Below are 15,874 nucleotides of genomic sequence, written 5' to 3'. Positions count from 1 at the left end.
ACACTTGCACACAGTCAGGGATTTTGTAGGCATATAGTCAGGTGTATGATTAAACAATTATACCAAACAGGTGCTAATGATCATCAATTCAATATGTAGGTTGAAACACAATCATTAACTGAAACAGAAACAGCTGTGTAGGAGGAATAAAACTGGGTGAGGAACAGCCAAACTCCGCTAACAAGGTGAGGTTGCTGAAGACAGTTTACTGTCAAAAGTCATACACCATGGCAAGACTGAGCACAGCAACAAGACACAAGGTAGTTATACTGCATCAGCAAGGTCTCTCCCAGGCAGAAATTTCAAGGCAGACAGGGGTTTCCAGATGTGCTGTCCAAGCTCTTTTGAAGAAGCACAAAGAAACGGGCAACGTTGAGGACCGTAGACGCAGTGGTCGGCCAAGGAAACTTACTGCAGCAGATGAAAGACACATCATGCTTACTGCCCTTCACAATCGAAAGATGTCCAGCAGTGTCATCAGCTCAGAATTGGCAGAAAACAGTGGGACCCTGGTACACCCATCTACTGTCCGGAGAAGTCTGGTCAGAAGTGGCCTTCATGGTTTGATTCATGCCAAAGCTGCCTGATTCCAGCCTTGCTGAAGCACCCCCAGATCATCACCGATCCTCCACCACATTTCAGGAATTGGGGAAGCAGCCATGTTGGTGAGGGAAGCTTTTATTGACTTCCTGTAGTCAGGGCAGTACCTGTAGAAGATATTGAAACAGCTGATTTTAAGTACGTTTCCCTCTGCTTGTTTTAAAGCATAGTTTTAATGCACGTGTTAGATTAATATTTATATATATTCATTGATTTGTTTCTTTTTGAATACTTTATTTATTCTTGATAACTGTTTGCTGGTTTGTTTCTATATACCCACCTGCAGAATGGTTTATTCTGGGGGAGGGGGAGGTCTGGAAGGGTATAAAGGCTGTTAGTTTTGTTCAGTCAGGATCGTCTTTTTGTGCAGATCAGAGGGCAGTTTTGCAGCTCTGTGGTTGGACTCAGTTATTGGAGTCAGTACCTGTGATTAGGTGACTATAAATAGTTCTTTTTGGTTTCCACTTTTTCTTTCCTCAAATTGTTTGATATTTTGTTCAATTAGCTTTTTGTTTATTATTGTTCTTAAATAAAAATAATTGGTTTGGCACCAAACTTCTCTGTGATCCTTGTGCGTGTGTGTGTGTGTCAGTCACACACTGAGACACTCACACAGTGAGACACACACACTGAGACAAACACACTGAGACACACACACACATACGCTGAGACACACACTCACGCACTGAGACACAAACACACTGACACACACACACACACTGAGACACACACTGAGACACACACACACTGAGATACAAACACACTGAGACTCACGCACTGAGATACAAACACACTGAGACACACACACTGAGACACACACACACTTAGACAAACACACTGAGACACACACACTGAGACACACACTTAGACAAACACACTGAGACACACACACTGAGACACACACTTAGACAAACACACTGAGACACACACTTAGACAAACACACTGAGACACACACACACACTGAGACACACACACACACACAGGTACAATTATGTTATGCTAATTGTAAAATATTCAGATTTAGCGGCCAGTTAAATATTTAACTAAATTTTAAATCTAGCTAAGAGATTTAAGATTTATTTAAATATTTAGCTAAATGTTAAATCTAGTTAAGAGATTTAAGATTTATTTAAATATTTAGCTATCAGTGACCTCACACACATCAGTGATCTCACACACAGGTCTCAGCTGTTGGTGTTCTGAGCTGGCATCAGTGTAGATGTTATTTTCTGACCTGAGCTGAGCTTTCATGGCATCGGAGATCTTGTTTTTTTTTGAGCTGGCATGGCACAGAGATGTTAGTTTCTAAGCAAATAAATGACTTCATACAGCACAGATATACAGCTGGCTTATGTAATTTTCTTGCCCAAATTTGGTTTCATTTCCCTAGCATGATCCATGGTGTGAGACAAAGCATATTAAAAGTGAACATTAAACATTAAAAGCGTTTCTTCTACACTTTACCAATGTCAGCAGAAACCCAGATAACAAGAAGTTCCATTTAAGAACAATGATGTGAGTTTTGCTCAATTCTCACAGGCAGCAAAGCGCTATACTCATGCATCACAAGGTTGAACGACAAGACTGGTGATTGCAAACTACTGATGTGCACCAGCCATGTAAAGCTTGATGTTAAGAGTTCATTAACCCTGCGTTGATTCAGAGCTTACACAGGAAAATCACACAATGTTTACAGTTTCAATGATTTCTCACTTCCTTCAACATTTAAATGGGAAGAATAAGTAACAGGTTGTATAATGAAAAGGAACAAAAGCTGATGAAACAATAAGAGCTCATGCCATTTAACTGGAACAGTGTGTACCCTGCCCCACACACGGTGCGTGCTTACCAGAAAAAAACTGCGTGTTCCAATTGTATAGTGTGTTATTATGAGTTCCGTGACACTTACCTAGTTATAGCATGTCACTTTTAACAAAAGTAAGGGATTTTAAACCAGTTTGAATTGGTTTGATTATGGTTTGTACACAGGCTCAAAACAGCTTATTAAGCAGAAACAAAGTTTTGATCATCCCTCCGAGGTCACAGCTGCACTCTGAGTTATGAAAAGCCAGTCACTCCCACATGGGTGTATTTGAGGTCACATGACAAGCTAAACAGCTACAAGGTCAGGGAAGCAAGAGTTTTAAAATCCTTACACAGTACTTGAATTTGGTGTTATGTTTACATCCTATGGTAACATAATATATATATTTTTATTTCTTAATTGTTTATTTACAGATTACCAGATACTCATTTTTAATTCATCAATAAAAACACCCTGAACTGCAGCGGTGACACTAACACTTTGTTTTAATTAGGGAAGATGTCCAGGAAACACTGTCTAGTGTCTTTAGACCTCCATCCAATTTACCTTTTCCCGCTAAGGTTTTAGAGAAGGTGGGAGCTGGCCAATGCAATATATTTCTGGGTGATAACCAAATACTTGAAAAGTTTCAATCAGGCTTTAGATCTGGTCACAGTACAGAGACTGCCCTAGTCAAAGTGCTGAATGATTTACTAATGAGCGCAGACTCCAGTCACATATCCATTCTGGTTCTGTTAGATCTAAGTGCAGCATTTGATACTATTGATCATGCTAGTTTAACTGATCACCTTGAAAGTTGGATAGGGCTATCAGGAACTGTTTTAGACTGGCTTAGGTCATATCTTACGGACAGGCAGAATTTTGTTTCAATAGCAGACTCTGTATCACAATTATCCACTATCTCCTGTGGTGACCCCAGGGCTCCATTCTTGGCCCCTTACTATTCTCCTTATACATGCTACCATTGGGGCATGATTATCTGTAAACACCATGTACATTTTCACTGTGATGCTGATGACACACAGCTTTACATCTCTGTGAAACCTGGGGATATATCGGTTGTCTCCACCCTAATTGCATGTCTGTCGGAGGTGGAAAGCTGGATGTCCCAACATTTTTTGCAGTTAAATTCAGGTAAGACTGAAATTGGAGCAGAAATTGGAGTTGGTAAATTCTATAAAAACTAATTTAGGTAAATATAATTCAAATATAAATTCCAAAGCCAGAAACCTGGGATTTGTAATTGATTCTGATTTATGATTTGAGGGTCATATTCACAATACCACTAAAGTGTCCTTTTTATTATTTATGTAACATTGCCAAGATTAGGTCTTTTTATCATTGCCTGATGCTGAGAAGCTAATTCATGCATTTGTTTCATCTAAACTGGATCACTGCAATGCTCTGTTATCTGGGCTACCAAATCATGCCTTATTCAGTTTGCAACTTGTTTAAAATGCAGCTGCCAGGGTGATAAGTAAAACAAAGAGAAGAGAGAGCCCATAACTCCAGTACTGGCTGCACTTCACTGGCTTCCAGTACGTTTTAGAATTGATTTGAAGGTCTTGCTGCTGACTTGCAAGGCGCTCCATGGTCTGGCTCCTGACTCTCTAAAGAGCTCCTGTGCCCACATGCACCTGTCCGAGCTCTAAGGTCAGTCGACTCCGGTCTTTTGCTTGTTCCAAAGATTAAGACCAAGAGAAAGGGTGAAAGAGCTTTCAGCTATAATAACACACCAAGACTGTGGAATAGACTGCCATCCGACATCACAGAAGCAGAGTCACTGCATGTTTATAAATCAAGATTAAAAACTCATTTTTTTAGATTAGCTTTTGAATCCTGATTTTATGTATCAATCTGTTATTATTTTAAACACGTTCACTGTACTTCTGTTTTTAAACAGAGTTGTTGCTTACTTTTCATTAATATTACCAATTTTTCAGTAAAAATGGTGTTTAATTCTGTGTTTTGTTGTTTTTTTATTGTATTGTAAAGCACTTTGAGACACTGTGTGAAAGGTGCTATATAAATAAAGAAACTTTAAACATTACATCACTGCTTTCTAGCTATTTTTAGTGGGAAGATGAAGCAGGGATGTGAGTTAGTAGACAGGGTTTCTTGGCCATCTTCAATAATAAAAACTTGTAATAGCCATCTTCCCACTAAAACTAGCTAGAAAGCAGTGATTTGTGTAGCTACACAATGTTTGCTACATTACTCAAATATATCAATACCCATCATGCCAGTAAGAACTGGCAGAAAAGTCGTTTGTGTCTTTTGCCATTTTCCCACTGCAGACTGTATTAATAACAGTATTTCTTCAGAAAATGTGTATTCAACTGCATATTTCACAATTACAGATGTGTTTAAAGAGGTGTCTATCAAAACACAGTAAATAAAGCATAGACAGTATTGTAGTGGCCTCTAGTGTCAGTGAGAGTAATTGCAGGCACTCACCCCAGTCATCCTGATCTTCTTTTTAGTAGGACTCTTGTTGATGCCGCCATGCCGCGTTCATTTCACAAACAAAGGGCCGGCCACACCCGTGCATCGCAAACAACTAAACTTGAATCTAAACTAAATGGAACTGAGATTGTGCTGCGCTTTGTATTATAATAGGATCCAGTCTTACACAATGACATTTTTTTTTTCTTCTGTATCATCGTGCATTAATTTCTGATACATATTATTCTTTTAAAATGAACTCTTAAAGGGAAGCTCTGCACTGGCTGTGGAATGCAACTCTGTCACATGACACGTTTGCATTCCGCAGCAAAGCAGCTGTGCGAGCATGGACACCTGTCCCTGCAGAGCAGAGCAGCAAGTGGGAAATGAGAATAAATAGTTCTGTACTTTGAAATTAAAAAGTTTAAATATATAAATTTGTAGAGGGGGGAAACTGGTTTCCATCTTCTTTATGTGGAATGGTTAAAAGTACTGAATTCTAGCTCTAAACTTGCTGACGTTTTGCAATACCCAGGAGCTGTGCACGAGCTGTTACCAGAGGGGAAAATTAACCAGCACCTTGGAAAACAGGAATTCTCTACAGCATCACACAACACAAATCATGACAAACAAACAATTTATCATTTATTGTACATTAGATCATTAAAAAAAAATAAAAAGCATGATAATTAACTTGAAAATAAATAAATTGAGTAAGTTCAAAATGTTGAATCCTGAAACTCATTTCCACACTGAGTTATTGATTTCTCCTGACTCGTCCATCAGATGAGGTGTGGAATAGTTTCCTTTCTGCATATTCCCGCTCCCAGGCACTGACTGCATTGACAGCCTGAGTTAAACTGACAGCAGAGAAGCCTCTTGTGACGTGTCCGCATCACCACCCACTATCTGACACAGAGTGCAAGAGAGTTTTAAATGCATGCTCTTAAGAGTGATCTACAAAACCGTTTACACAGGGATTCGTAATTCAAGGTTAATATTTTTTTCCCCTTCATGAGTGAAAAGTCCCATTGAACATGGTTTTTAAAGTTTATCTCCTCTGTGAATTCGCTGGTGTTTTTGAAGGACTTGTTTACAACTGAAAATCTTCCCACAGTCAGAGCAGCGATACGGTTTTTCTCCTGTGTGAGTTCGCTGGTGTGAAACAAGACTGTCTGACCGACTGAAACTCTTCCCGCAGTCACAGCAGCAATATGGCTTCTCTCCTGTGTGAGTCCACTGGTGGTATTGAAGGCTTTGTTTCACAGTGAAACTCTTCCCACAGTCAGAGCAGTGATACGGTTTCTCTCCTGTGTGAGTCCACTGGTGGTTTTGAAGGCCTTGTTTCACACTGAAACTCTTCCCACAGTCAGAGCAGCGATACGGTTTCTCTCCTTTGTGAGTCCACTAGTGGTTTTGAAGGCCCTGTTTCACACTGAAACTCTTCCCACAGTCAGAGCAGCGATACGGTTTTTTTCCTGTGTGAGTTCGCTGGTGTGAAACAAGACTGTCTGACCGACTGAAACTCTTCCCGCAGTCACAGCAGCAATATGGCTTCTCTCCTGTGTGAGTCCACTGGTGGTATTGAAGGCTTTGTTTCACACTGAAACTCTTCCCACAGTCAGAGCAGCGATACGGTTTCTCTCCTGTGTGAGTTTGCTGGTGTGAAACAAGCCTGTCTGCCCGTCTGAAACTCTTCCCACAGTCAGAGCAGCGATACGGTTTCTCTCTTGTATGAATTCGCTGGTGTGAAACAAGGTATCCTGACTGACTGAAACTCTTCCCAAAGTCATAGCAGTGATACGGTTTCTTTCCTGTGTAAGTCCGCTGGGTTTTGTTTAAATGCCCTAACAGCGTGATACCTTTCCCACAGTCAGGATATTCTCCACCACCTGCCCTCATTTTAGCTGCTGGACTGGAACCTGGAAAATATGAACAGGAAAGACAGTAAGAGGGAGTGCTTGTAGGCTTAAGGTTGGTTCATACTTCAGACTGACAATTTCTGGTTGGAGTCGAGGGTCTCCGACCCTGTGCGACAGGTTGAATAATGCCATCCACACTCCTGCCACAGGTGTATGAACCAAACCTTAGGGCATGTGCAGGGCTGATTAACACATGATCCCTGACATTCGAACTGAGGCATGCATCTCAAAATCAAAATTGTTCTGACGGGTGTTATGCAGATTTCTGTACCCCATAGAATTCTGCATACCCTGTGCAGATGCAGTTTCTCAGACTGCTGGATGCGGACGCGCACACGCGATATTTCTGTACCCGAGCCCAGGTGTTTTCTCAAGCACTCCTGCAGCTTGCAACACATATTGTGAACAAGACAAAACTAGTAATGTGGCAAAATAAAAACTGCACATTTAACTCCACTGATTTTCTAGATATACAGGACATTCAGCCTCTTGTGTTGCTCATCCATGAAACCCTTGATTTAAAGTAACCTTAGAAAAGATTCTTTTAAAAACACGTTTTCATTTTTTTCACATGTACTGTCGAGAATCATCAAGTGTTCATATCCAGCGATCTTTGAAAGAAAATGCAGCTGTGTCAGGATGGAATCATCAAGGGTACACAATTCTACAGGGTATAGAAAGCTACCATAAGAAACACCTGAATATACTTGTATGTCAAAACATTGACGATTCTCTGCTCTGGAGAAAAGGGGATTTTCTTTAATGAAGCGAGTCAAACCCAAGGAGACATTATTGACGATTTTGCGTGCAGTAATCTAATGTATTTGACTCACAACAATGTACAGGTAGGTTTGTTTTTTACTATTTATTTTCATTGGCTATTGTGGAGCTACCATTAGTGAAAACAAGTCTGAGCACCCTTCTATATATTACCTTTTTCAACTTCATATGGGGTTCCTTGTTTGTTTGAACTGTTGCCTTTTTATTCAGTAAATCAGGAAAGTCATTGTTGAGCTGTACTACACAACTTCACGTAGGCTTTAGTTTTTAGCACATCCCCTACAGTTTGATTTTCTGTCAGCTGCATTCAGTCATTCATAAAAACTTACAACTGAGAATTCTACCTGTTGTGAAAGGGTGGAGCGCTAGTTATAAAGGCTAGAATGTATGCAGAGATGGATGGATGGATGGATGGATGTGTGGCTGTTTGTTCTGGGGTAGGAGGCCCGCAGGTTTATGCTTGCCTCGGGTCCAGTGATGGGTTCATCCGGCCCTGGGCATGTGGCTGGGTGCTGGAGTGGATTACAGCATGTTAATTTCAGCTGTGGGGGCTCGCACTGGGATACACCATCTTAAAAAAGCAAAGTTAAACTTAGAGTAAGTAGATAGGTTCCAAAAAATATAGCGCTACCCTCCCCACGTGTTGCTACAACTGTTTAAATAATGTGTTTTTCTTTTCATTGTTCACATCCTGACAACTATACACTTATAACTATAAAGTTTGCTTCAAAGATCTTTACAAAATGTCCGCTCTAGTACACTGATTATTGCCCACGTTGTCAAACAGGTAACACAGCAATAATGAGCATTGATGTGGTACGAAACAGAAAAAAACAGAGTACTTGGGTCTTTTTGTATCTCTCTTCCTGCAGTGATTTAGAGTACATATCTAAAACCCCAGTGCACTAGAGCAGACATTTCGAAAAGAGCTTTCCAATAGACTTTAAAGTTATGTGTAAAAAGGTGGCAGGATGTGAACAATGTAAAGAAATGACAGGTACGTTATTTAAACAGTTGTAGTAACTCATGGGGGCGGGTAATGCTAGATTTTTCAGAACCTCGCTTCTTACTCTTTATAGCCTTTACTTTATGTGTAAAAGCAAAGTCAGTAAAGACTGACGCTGGTGAAACCGAGCCCTGGGATCAAAATCTGCCTTCAAAGTTCTCCTGTAATGTTTCGGGTCTATTTCCTCTAACACACCCTACAATTATATATTTTTCAATAGCATTACATTTAGGGGTGTTAAACATTTAGAATTTAAATGTCAGTAAAGGGTCAAGCGTTTAATTTTGCTTAATTGTTTAAACTTTGTCAAAAATGGCCAAATATTAACAACAAGAGCGTATCTGCAAATACAGCTACTCAGTTTTCTTTCATTGCCTTCACCAGATGCATCTGAAGGCTTGGCATTTAAATCAGCCAAGCCTTCATTTTCATTACAAGCAGGACGTGCAAACGAGATTGCGACATGTTAATAAGAGACTCCTCTTTATTAAAGCTAGAATGAACAGTACAGTATTTTATGCTGGACTCACTCTATTACAGTCGTTCTGCATGTCTGTATTTACATTAAGAGGAGTCACTTCTGCATTTAAATGAAAACCCCATTTAGTTGTTTCACATGAACGTGTTTCTCAGTGTGATTGAGATACACGAATGGATGAACAGGATCAACTGCATTCTTTAAATAGAGTAGAAAAGCAGAGGTACAACACAGACAACCAGAAGCCCGATTTATAACATACATGCAGTAATTTATAGAAAGCTATTTATGTAAAAAATAAGTAATAGCACTATCTCAATGTTTGTATTTTAACATTTAAACTATATATTTTCAAAAGTTTAAACTTGATACATGTAATGGAATCTAGCACCCATAATGACATCACACATGTACAATAATATCCCTCTATTTAGACACTGAACATTTCTAATGTTATATACAGTACTTTAGTTCTTCTCTCCCTTGGTATAATTGGGTAGGAGTGCCCGTGTGAAAGAGGCTTATATCTGTATCTTAATAGTATCACCAGTAGTGAGTCCTATCCTGAACTGGTGTGAGTGGTACAGGAAAAAACAAACAGCTAGTAATGTAACCCACATGCTCCCTCCCTCCCTCTCAACCACACTGTGGATATCATGCAATCTAGAATGACAATGTCACAGCTACTGGGAGTCACTCACCTGCTAGACTGAATGTGAATGTGAAGCGCCTGTCTCCCTGTCCACCTCCTTGCATGCTGTTGAGACAGCCTTCCTCTCCAGCACCTTGCTCTCTCACACAGACTCTCTCCAGCTCAGGGATGTTTGGTTTGAAGTCCTCGGATTCTTCCTTCCCTGGTTCCATGTGGTCAAACTCTACTTCAGGGGGCTCCTGTTTAATATGGTTAATTTCCAGCACCTCTTCTTGTTTCACAGGAAGGGGTTCTTCTGTCTGAGAGATCTCCAATTCACTGTGCTCAGCTTTAATCTCAGAGACCTGTGGCTGACTGCTGTCACATTGCATCTCACAGAGCTCCTGTTTAATGGGGAGGGAAGCCAGCCCAGAGACCTCCGCTCTAAAGGGGACAAGTTCAGGTACAGAGAACTCCTCTTTAATCTGGACAGATTCCATCTCCACACTGTCCATGACAGCACACAGATTCTGTTTAGAAGTTGCTGAAAAAAAGAAAACATTTATTTATTTATTTACAGTACTACTAAGGCCATTGAAGGGACCGACAGAATCTGTCCTTAACAGCAGGGCTGGCTTTACTATAGACACAGAATTACACAGAATTAATTGTAATAAGTTTATAATAACCAAGGACTTGATCTGTCTAATCTCAAGAATGATGGATGAAAGTTGGCAAAAGTTACAATATTTCTCTTTTCATTAATCATGTTGAGTATTTTAGAATGCGTTCTCCTAAAACAACCGATCAGCAAGGAGTCCTTTTGTCCTCGGGCCTTAAATGTAGATTTGTTACAAAACATGATCTGTGATACAATGTTCCACAAACTTTATCAAACTGTGTATATTCTTTTAAAGACTTACACAAACATTGCCAACACTGGTGTATTATTTATTTCTTAGCTGATGCCCTTATCCAGGGCGACTTACAATTGTTACAAGATATCACATTATGTTTTACATACAATTCCCCATTTATACAGTTGGGTTTTTACTGGAGCAATCTAGGTGAAGTACCTTGCTCAAGGGTACAGCAGCAGTGTCCCCAACCTGGGATTGAATCCATGACCCTCCGGTCTAGAGTCCAGAGCCCTAACCACTACTCCACACTGCTGCCCAGTGTAGTGTGAGGTCACGCGAAATCTGGTCTCCCCTGGCAACAGGCTTGCGGTTTTGAACCGGTTGCTAAGAAAAGGACACATTGAAGTTACTTGCGTATTCAAATCGAGCGTGCATTGTTGGATTTCATTTAATTACTCTGATAATAGCTATGTTTCCATCAACAAGAACACATTTCTAGCGAACTTGCAAAATGTGGCATATAATATAATATAATATAATATAAATTATATATATATATATATGCGAATCTTATCGTACAAAAACAGGTTTCCATTAAAATAGATTCTAGCGAACAAACAGCTCTATGTACCGACACCATGAGCTGAAAAAACTGGTTATCACTCAAATTTTCTTGATCCGAACAACAAAAACTAAAACGTGCGTCTCCATCTATTTCTTGTATAACGTATTGCTGGACTGAAAATGGACCAAGAAGGAATAATATATACAGTATATCTCCTCCAAATTAAAAAGAATTACCATTGTGCAACTTTTCACATTTTTTGAAGCTGTACTGTTTCCCTCATATGCAATTTTAAGTAATAATAATAATAATAATAATAATAAAAAAATCAGACAGAATGACAGTCCAGTATCAGATAGCCTCCGGAGATAGCTGCAACGAAACCTAAAAGATGATATTTCAATCCTGCTTGGGAAAATGAATATTTTGTTTTTGAAAAATCAAGGGTGGAATTAATCTGCAGTGGCCAGAGCATTGCCAAGAAATGGTGTACAAAATATTAAAACATGTCTGCAGCAGAAAATATGTTTGTAAGAAAAGCGATAGAAAACAAGAGGCACTGGAACCATGTTTAAAACGGGGGGGCTGAGAGCTCCTCCAGTTCCAGTGTCCTTGCTGTAATGCTATCACAGCATTATGAGGTATGTTTATTTGATATTGGGATATAATGAAGTATACGTAATACTAACAGACAAAATATATGATCTTGTCCTAGTGAGGTCAGTATTTTGTCAGGTGTCTGTTGTGCAACATGACTGTGCCGACCCCTGCATATGAGAAGTGCCATTTAAGATGAATTACTGCAATTATACCTGTGCCCAGCAACCTACAGAATTAACCAATGTTGCATCATAGTCGAATATAATGTTACGTTAACATATTGAATTACATACTGCAGTTTAACACAATTAAGCAGGTTGGTGATTCCCAGTCCTTACATAAAATATGCCTTTACCATTAACAGAATGCTACATTCATTGTTTACTGAACTAATATGAAGCATCATCATTTATAACATATTTAAAAGTACAATAATTGCAAACAGCATCCATCTACCTGTAATTTTAGGCAACTTAAACTGAACAGAAGTCTCCATAGCTTAGCCATGTAGCTGTCACTCGCTGAAGCTGATTTTACAGGACATTTACAGATTCTAGTTACTGACGCTTCGTAGAACAAAAGTTTGTTTTAATCCCCGTACAAAGTTATACTAATCTTATACATGGTTTTAATTGTGAGTATATTTAAATGAAAGATGTTAAACGTTTATATACGAACATAGAAACTGTACATAATTCATATTGTATTTTGTAACAAACCATTGAAAATGTATTTTTTCTTAAACATGTACCAGTATGTACGTTTTCTTAAAAGGATAAAGGAATCTTATTCAAATCACGTCAGTGCGCTCGCTCACCGGTGACGCACAGTAGAGGTCACAGATTCCAAGTACCTGCACAACATAAATGATATCTTTCTAATTCCTGTGACTGAAGGTAGAAGAATACTCTGTGGCTGCAAAATACCGACAGCATGTAGCCTGCTGGGGTCACGTGACTGCAACCTCTCACTTGGATTGTTTACATCACGTGGATATGTTCGCAGTCCCCAGTAGAATGTACAGATCAGTACTAAACAGTGCATTTTTCTAAATACAACAGTGGAAATCATTTAAGCAACTAATGTATGAAAAAGAAAATATTAGAGGAAGGTTGGTGTTTCTGATGCGTTTCACTTAAAATCCGGACAGCACGGCATCCAGGCTTGTTAATTTCTGCCACGCGGACACAGATGCTAATTCCTGGACTGTGCAGTCAAACCCAGACTGGTGGCAGCCCTAAATCAGGGAGATGGTGTTGAATTCTCAAATGCTCTGCAACCCCCGTAAACACCATTCTCCCCATTCACTAACGCCGTGACCCGTCCCGTTCCCCTTCCAATACAAACTGAACAACAAGTCCTGCACACATTCTCCCCATTCACTAACACCGTGACCCGCCCCGTTCCCCTTCCAATACAAACTGAACAACAAGTCCTGCACACATTCTCCCCATTCACTAACGCCGTGACCCGTCCCGTTCCCCTTCCAATACAAACTGAACAACAAGTCCTGCACACATTCTCCCCATTCACTAACGCCGTGACCCGTCCCGTTCCCCTTCCAATACAAACTGAACAACAAGTCCTGCACACATTCTCCCCATTCACTAACGCCGTGACCCGCCCCGTTCCCCTTCCAATACAAACTGAACAACAAGTCCTGCACACATTCTCCCCATTCACTAACACCGTGACCCGTCCCGTTCCCCTTCCAATACAAACTGAACAACAAGTCCTGCAACAAAGCAATTGTCCGGGTCGTTACAATATATTTATAAGTAAAAGTATATAAAAAGCATGACAACCTTTATGTACAAAAATCTTCACTAATATACAATTGAACAAGAACTGTTGAATATTTCATTTCATACAGTACTAAATGTCATTGTTTATATGATAGCAAAGTAAATAAATAAATTACACACACGTCTATGTATTCATTTATTTCAATATTTATATTAATATTTATTTATGTTTCACTTTTACCAAGTATATTAGGCTATCCTTCAGCATAGCTAATTCTCAGAAATGAGGTTTCTTTTTTGTCCAGCGGGGACCGCAAATAGCGTTACTCTCATCAACCAGCATAGACAGAGGAAACCGTACTTCATTGTGCCAATAGGGACCACAATGAGTGTTACACTCACAGGAAACCAACCATTTTCAGAGCTTCAGCTCAATCTCAGAATGAGGATGATGAAGAACGACGACTTGAAATATAACACAGTCTGGAGAATTTTCAGCTGGCTGACTTCATCTTTCAAAATACTGTTTGTCTCAACTAATCGTGTAGCGCTGACAGTTAACACAACACGCTTGTAAGCTGAAGGTTGTAGGTTCAAAAAGATTTTTTTACAGGCAAACGTTCCATTTTAGAACAGACATAAATCATTTTGTTTGCTAGGGCGGCAAACGTTGCGCGGCCCTCCACTCAACTGAACCGCAGTTAAACTCTACAGGAGTTCCCGTATTTGAAAGAGATAAGAGCACCAATTCATTACAAATTCAGACAACCAGGTATTATTGTAAAGCACTAGTATATGCAAGACACTAGACGTACAACTGTTTATGTAAAAAAATATATATATACATACGTTTGTACGCAGTTATTTAAAAGTGACCATAAGTGCAAAAGTGCATGCTCCAGATATAAAAAGCTTACTGGAGCACTGCTAACTTCGAAATCGGTAGAATTATTCTGTTAAGTGAACTCGAGTCAGAATTAGAACAGCTAATTGACAAACGTTACATGCCATGAAGATCTAGCGAAATCTATTTCATATTTACTGTAAAGTATAATAATAATAATAACAACAAACAAAGCATTGCACACAATTACAGTCCTGCCCAGTAACACAGTGACTGCTCTGACACACTCAGTTACAATTAGACAGTATAGGAGAGTATGAAGCTGATTTAGAAGATGAATAAAGAGGGAGACACTTACTTCAGGTATTGTCAGTGGGATGTGCAGCACGGCTCTAGTCACTCGCTCTGATCGTCTCGGTTCTTCTCTCCAGGGTAAAAAGGCAGCTCAATCTAACAGCGACAGGTAATCTGTGTGACTAGACTTGCCTGCTCTGCATATTTAACCCCCTCTCTCGCAGTTCCAGGCACAAGACCACGCCCCCAACACGTCAGCCCCTCCCTGGGTGTCCGCTGTCCGGTGTTAGCCTCTCTTTGTTCTGTTTAGGGAGTCGTTAGCGGTTTCCTATATTATTTGCTTCGGTTCACTTTCACAGATGTATACAGCACAATGAGATTACAAGGATACAGTTTAAGATACTGTGAAAGAAGCCGTTCAAGGGGAGGGGACAATTTCACCCCCCAGGTGATCAAGGAAGTGCAACACTATTATTATTATTATTATTATTATTATTATTATTATTATTATTATTATTATTATTATTATTATTATTATTATTATTTATTAGCAGACGCCCTTATCCAGAGCGACCTACAATTGTTACAAGATATCACATTATGTTTTACATACAATTCCCCATTTATACAGTTGGGTTTTTACTGGAGCAATCTAGGTAAAGTACCTTGCTCAAAGGTACAGCAGCAGTGTCCCCCACCTGGGATTGAACCCACGACTCTCCGGTCAAGAGCCCTAACCACTACTCCACACTGCTGCCCATTTCACTATCTGAAAGCAAGGCTTGTAAACTGGTATTTATGTTACCCTAGTATAGTACCAGATATCCTGTAGGGAAATAAAAAATGTGTTTCTTTCACTTAGCAATATTAAAAAAAAAAAAAACCCTGTGTGGCGTTCCACAGCACGAGTTTGGAATTGAGGTCTCCCTCAGTGTTTTAAATGATACCAGCAGAATAAAACTAGTGAAGGAAACAAAGCTACACTTCATTGAAAGAATATTTAAACATTATTTCAAACATATTAAGGAGAAACCAGTTCAAACACAAATGTGGCTTTTTGTTAAAGATTCTGAATTTAATATTTGAATCAGTTCATAAAAGTGACCAGTAGATGGCAGAATTTTTACTTTTATTTTTTTCAATGCAGTCCAGCAATCCAGTTTATTCTTGGACATTAATAACACCACTATTAGATTTCTGTGGTGTCATTATGTTTCCTTTACCAATATGGTCCTTGTTAGTGTAAGTGACATTTCCTTGTTCATTTGTATCAGTCTG

At 39.5% G+C, this 15,874-nt stretch overlaps 1 protein-coding gene across 1 annotated transcript; it reads right to left on the bottom strand.

Moving 5' to 3' along the window:
* Window positions 1–5,496: 5,496 nt before the first annotated feature.
* Window positions 5,497–14,867, bottom strand: LOC131709379 (gastrula zinc finger protein XlCGF52.1-like). Its single transcript, XM_059011896.1, is given in 3 exon segments — window positions 5,497–6,793; window positions 9,759–10,232; window positions 14,661–14,867. Coding segments are annotated over 2 exon segments (1,323 nt in total). The 5' UTR covers window positions 10,204–10,232; window positions 14,661–14,867; the 3' UTR covers window positions 5,497–5,915.
* Between the last annotated feature and the right edge of the window lie 1,007 nt (window positions 14,868–15,874).

Source organism: Acipenser ruthenus, chromosome 43 (genome assembly GCF_902713425.1).
Source record: "Acipenser ruthenus chromosome 43, fAciRut3.2 maternal haplotype, whole genome shotgun sequence".
NCBI classification, from domain to species: domain Eukaryota; kingdom Metazoa; phylum Chordata; class Actinopteri; order Acipenseriformes; family Acipenseridae; genus Acipenser; species Acipenser ruthenus.
The sequence above is the reverse complement of the archived record's forward strand: the minus strand, read 5'-3'. Positions and strand labels throughout refer to the sequence as shown.